The sequence below is a fragment of the Salvelinus alpinus genome, chromosome 2, assembly GCF_045679555.1.
Source record: "Salvelinus alpinus chromosome 2, SLU_Salpinus.1, whole genome shotgun sequence".
NCBI lineage: Eukaryota > Metazoa > Chordata > Actinopteri > Salmoniformes > Salmonidae > Salvelinus > Salvelinus alpinus.
The window spans coordinates 66868818-66873484 of record NC_092087.1 but is presented as its reverse complement, the minus strand read 5'-3'; the positions used below and the strand labels follow the sequence as shown (position 1 = coordinate 66873484).

Genomic DNA, 4667 nt, shown 5'->3' with positions numbered 1-4667 from the left:
GCAGACCTGACCACTGGAACTTTCCTTTTGAGTCTTTGTTTGCAGGCGGCGATAAGCAAAATGGCGTCGTTGTCAGATTTACTGAAAGGAGGACGAGAGACGGCCTTACCTGTTTCTAAAAGACATGTAGCGGTAGTCAAGCCTGCAATTTACACGGGTAGGACAGTCAATGTGTTGGTAATAATTCTGGAGCACGGACCTCAAATTACCTTTATAGTTTTCAAGATGTAGGATTTTCATAAGCAAAGTGTCATGATGATGTGGCAAGTGACACTTTACTTCTTGAAAGTCCAATATCTGCAAAACGTGACTGCTGACATGCAAAACATTTTGGGACTGTATCAACAGTGGTATAATGATAAAAAATACCAAAAGATAGTTTTTGCATGGAGTTTTCCTTTAATGTTGAGTTAGGCTATTTGTTTTAGTAGGCATACAGACAATATCATTGCGATAAAATCTATTTCAATATCTGCCCAAATACAAAAAAAAGATCAGTGGACTAATGGAAAAAAATACCAAAATATCGTTTTTTTGTGGATTTTTCCTTGAATAAAGAACAAGTGTAGAACTAACATAAAATTATAATAATTGTCATCTTCCCGTCTTTATGACGCTGACGTTTTAGAGAATTTCAATATCACAAACGAAAAAATATCTTGTTATTCGGCTGCTTTTACTCCTTAGTATAGTGACAATGACACTTTTCTAGCGTTAGTATCGGCCTTTCCCCCCACACCTAATAATATCACATTGAGGGGTGCTGGCCACTGTCTGATGGCTATAGGTGAGAGACATATTAACAATATGAACAATCCATTACTAATTACCCATCTTTAATGGGAATGAAGACGTGGGCGGGGCAATCAATTGTGGGTGCAGTAGACTAATTATAATATCTAAACTGAAGTGGGTCTGGGTATGGTGTATAAAGTCCACTCTGGTGGGATCGAATTCAGACGAGTCTTCCTGCAGGAGAAGAGCCGTACGTGACCTGTAAAAACGAAGCGTGCGTAATTTACAATGGCGAAATGGGAAATGCGAATGGACGTTCTAAAATGTTTGGCGGTGCTTGAGCTGGATGACATGGATTCAGACGGAAGGGGGGAACTTGATGAGATGTATCAAGAGATCTATGATGATAAATATGGCATTTTTTCAGTAGATTCCGATTCTGACTGTGAGACGTATGGGATCCCTGCCAGGGTGCCAGCGGCACCACAACGCAAGCAGCAAAACTCCCGCAGTTGCTACAGTCAACATGGGCGCAAAAAAGCCCCTACGTTGCCCACTGTGGAGCCGTCACCAACTGAGATGGAGAGCGATAACAAGGGGGTGGACGGCACAGTTTGGGTGAAACAGCCTGTTGGTAACGCCACGGGTCGATTATTAACACAGAACGACACCAGAGTGGAATCAGGCCCTACACCATATGCAAAAGACAGAATCGACGGTGCCTACTCCAGCTTTCATTGTTTGTGTGACATGGAGATGTTGCAGCGCATCAGGGACTGTACTGTGGCTGAGGCGCACCGGGCGCAAGGAAAAAACACAACATGGGACTTGTCTGTGGAGGAATTGGAAGCATTCATTGCGGTCCTGTATGTCCGTGGGCTATACGGCAATAGACAAGCGTCTTTGGATGGCTACTGGTCATGTTTAAAATCAGATTTCTTTCGAGACACAATGCCAATGGACCGCTTCACAGAAATCATGCGGTACCTGCGTTTTGACACAAGAGAGATCAGACGCCCCCGGACAAATTCTAACAAATTCGCCGTGGTCTCAGAAGTTTGGAACGCGTTTGTACGGAACTGCGTTGCATGTTACAAGCCAGGGTTGAACATCACTGTTGAGGAGCAACGGTTCCTTACAAGTGGGGAGGTCATCAAGTTTTCGTTGACCGCTGACGTAGACAGCAAGTACGTGCTAAATGTCATTCCTCATGTCGTTCCTTATTCGTGGGAAGATGAATCTCAGAAGCCTGAAAATGTGGCATTGAAGCTTGTGGAACCTTACCTCGGTGCGGGGAGAAATGTCACTACGGACAAGTTCTGCACATCCCTGCCATTAGCAAATAAGTTGATTGCCAACAATACCAACTTGGTCGGGGCCGTGAGTCATTGCGGACGAGAGCTGCCTCCCGTGATGCGTAATCAGGCACAGACAAAGCTATACTCCACTACCGTGCTAAAGCATGACAAAGCAACCCTTACGGTTTACAGAAGTAACCCAAGAAAGAACGTCTGTATTCTGAGCACTATGCACCCGACTGTCGCCATCGGGAGCGACCGAACGAGAGAACCGGAGACCGTGACGTTCTATAATAGCAACAGGGTAGGTTTCACAGTACGATATTTTTTAAACATCATGCCATACACGTGTCATGCACTTGCAGACTACCAAATGGGTTGTTGTTTTTCATTTGGGGATGTAATGCTAATCAATTGTATTCTATCCCATAGGTTGACGTAAATAGGATGACAAGAGAGCGTACGGTGGAGGTTGTGACAGGGTTGGAGAAAGGAGGTTCACACCGCTGGCCCCTTGCGGTATTCTTCAACCTTCTTGACCTGGCTGCAATCAACGCATATGTTTTGTTCACGCAATGCACCGCTAAGACAGTGCCAAGGAGAGATTTCGTCATGGATCTGGCATTCGAGCTTCGCGAGAAGCACATGAGGGCCAGTGCGGCACCGCCTCCTCCCCTCCCACCCATCCAGGACACAGTCTGTGAAACGAAGACCCGGAGCAAGGTGCGCAGATCGACACGGAACAAGGCTCCTGAAAGCTGTGGGTAGTGCAACGGATTTGCTTGTGGGTCTTGCGCACGCAAATATCCAGAACAACAGAAGACGAGAGATGACTTCATGCGTTAGGCTAAAGGCGCATATCCCAAAGGCACAAGATACTGTCTCCAGTGAATTAACAACCGAGTCTGTGTTATAGCATGGATATATTGCCACTAATTCTCCTGTATGCATGTGATGTTTCAACATTGTGTTTTGCACCCTACCAATTGTGTTACAAATAAAATGCAGAAACTTGATAACGTTGTATTTTTTTTATTCAAAGAAAAAATTAAAACACAAGACAGGTTTTACACGAATTGTCTATTATCAATTGATAACCATTACATTTATGAGTTATGTAAAAAATGATGATTGTGACATTACCAAGTTTTGAATGCAGATGATTTGATAGTGGATAAGACATACTTTTGTAATGTCCAGCCAGTTAGAATTGTGTCATTACTAAAAGCAAGACAAGTGACTATAAAGTATTATGCCAACACGTGTAACCCCTGAAAAGTCGGGTGTTTTAGTGTACTCTAATTCCTCTTCAACGTTTAGTAAAATATACACTAAATGATTACACCCTATATTATCATACAGTAATTGATAAATATATAGGCTAGGCTATGACAAGAGTATGCTGCATGTGCAACAGCTATACCAGGGATTCTATGTTTTTTGGGGTATATAAAAACTGCTGGTAAAATGGCATATCGTTTTCTATTACTAAACTAGATATGCTGTTTACCTCAAGCATTTCATCATAATATGATAATTAAACTAGAAAGGTACTAGAAAACATGGCTTTGAATTGACAAGCGACATATGATGATCGATCTCTCTTATGTAGCCTATATTGTTTGTCTTTAATGAAAGCTAATTGGAATTTACACAGTCACTACATTCAGAAGTAACGTACCATCCCATTCCTATCAGGGCCTGGCCAATTTGATGTACGGTGCTTCTGACCGATTGTACGTCAATAGGAAAATATACAGTATATATATATCTTTTTTTTTTAATGGTATGATGCAATGCACCGCTAATCAAGATGCTTTCTTAACATACTTGCTTGCCCCTCCAAATAAAATATTTCAATATTTAAACAGAAAGAAGCATCAATCTCCGATAAAGGGCTGCAGGTAGCCTAGTGGTTAGAGTGTTGGACTAACAACCGAAAGGTTGCAAGATCGCAAGATCGAATCCCTGAGCTGACAAGGTACACATCTGTCGTTCTGCCCCAGTTAATCCACTGTTTTTAGGCCTGTAATTGAAAATAAGAAGTTGTACTTACTGACTTGGCTAGTTAAGAAAAATGAAGCATCTGAGTGAGAGCTAAACATTGTCCCTTTGTCTCTGTATGTGTAGCGCATGTATCTGATGTTGTCTGGGCCAAAAAGAGTATGGCATGTATTTTAACCAGACAGCATCAGATACATGGGCTGCATAAACTGAGTGTACAGTACAAAGCACCTTCCTGATATTGAGTTGCCCCCCCCCCCCAACCTTTGCCATCAGAACAGCCTCAATTTGTCAGGGCATGGACTCTTCAAGTTGTCAAAAGTATTCCACAGGGATGCTGACCCATGTTGACTCCAAGCTTCCCACAGTTGTGTCAAGTTGTCTGGATGTCTTTGAGTGGTGGACCATTCTTGATACACACAGGAAACTGTTGAGTGTGAAAAACCCAGCAGCCCTGCAGTTTTTGACATCTGCATTGCTTGCTTTTTGGGGCCTTAGGCTGGGTTACTGTATAGCACTTTGTGACATCTGCTGATGTTAAAAGGGCTTTATAAATACATTTGATTTATTTATTTATTGACACAAACCATTGCGCCTGGCACCTACTACCATATCCCAGTCAAAAGCACT

General features: G+C 42.6%; 1 protein-coding gene across 1 annotated transcript; it reads left to right on the top strand.

The window, feature by feature from the left end:
* Positions 1-865: 865 nt before the first annotated feature.
* On the top strand, positions 866-3049 carry LOC139567214 (uncharacterized). Its single transcript, XM_071388689.1, has 2 exons — positions 866-2337; positions 2466-3049. Exons 1-2 carry the CDS (start codon positions 1024-1026, stop codon positions 2799-2801), a joined length of 1650 nt encoding a protein of 549 aa, XP_071244790.1. The 5' UTR covers positions 866-1023; the 3' UTR covers positions 2802-3049.
* Positions 3050-4667: the final 1618 nt, after the last annotated feature.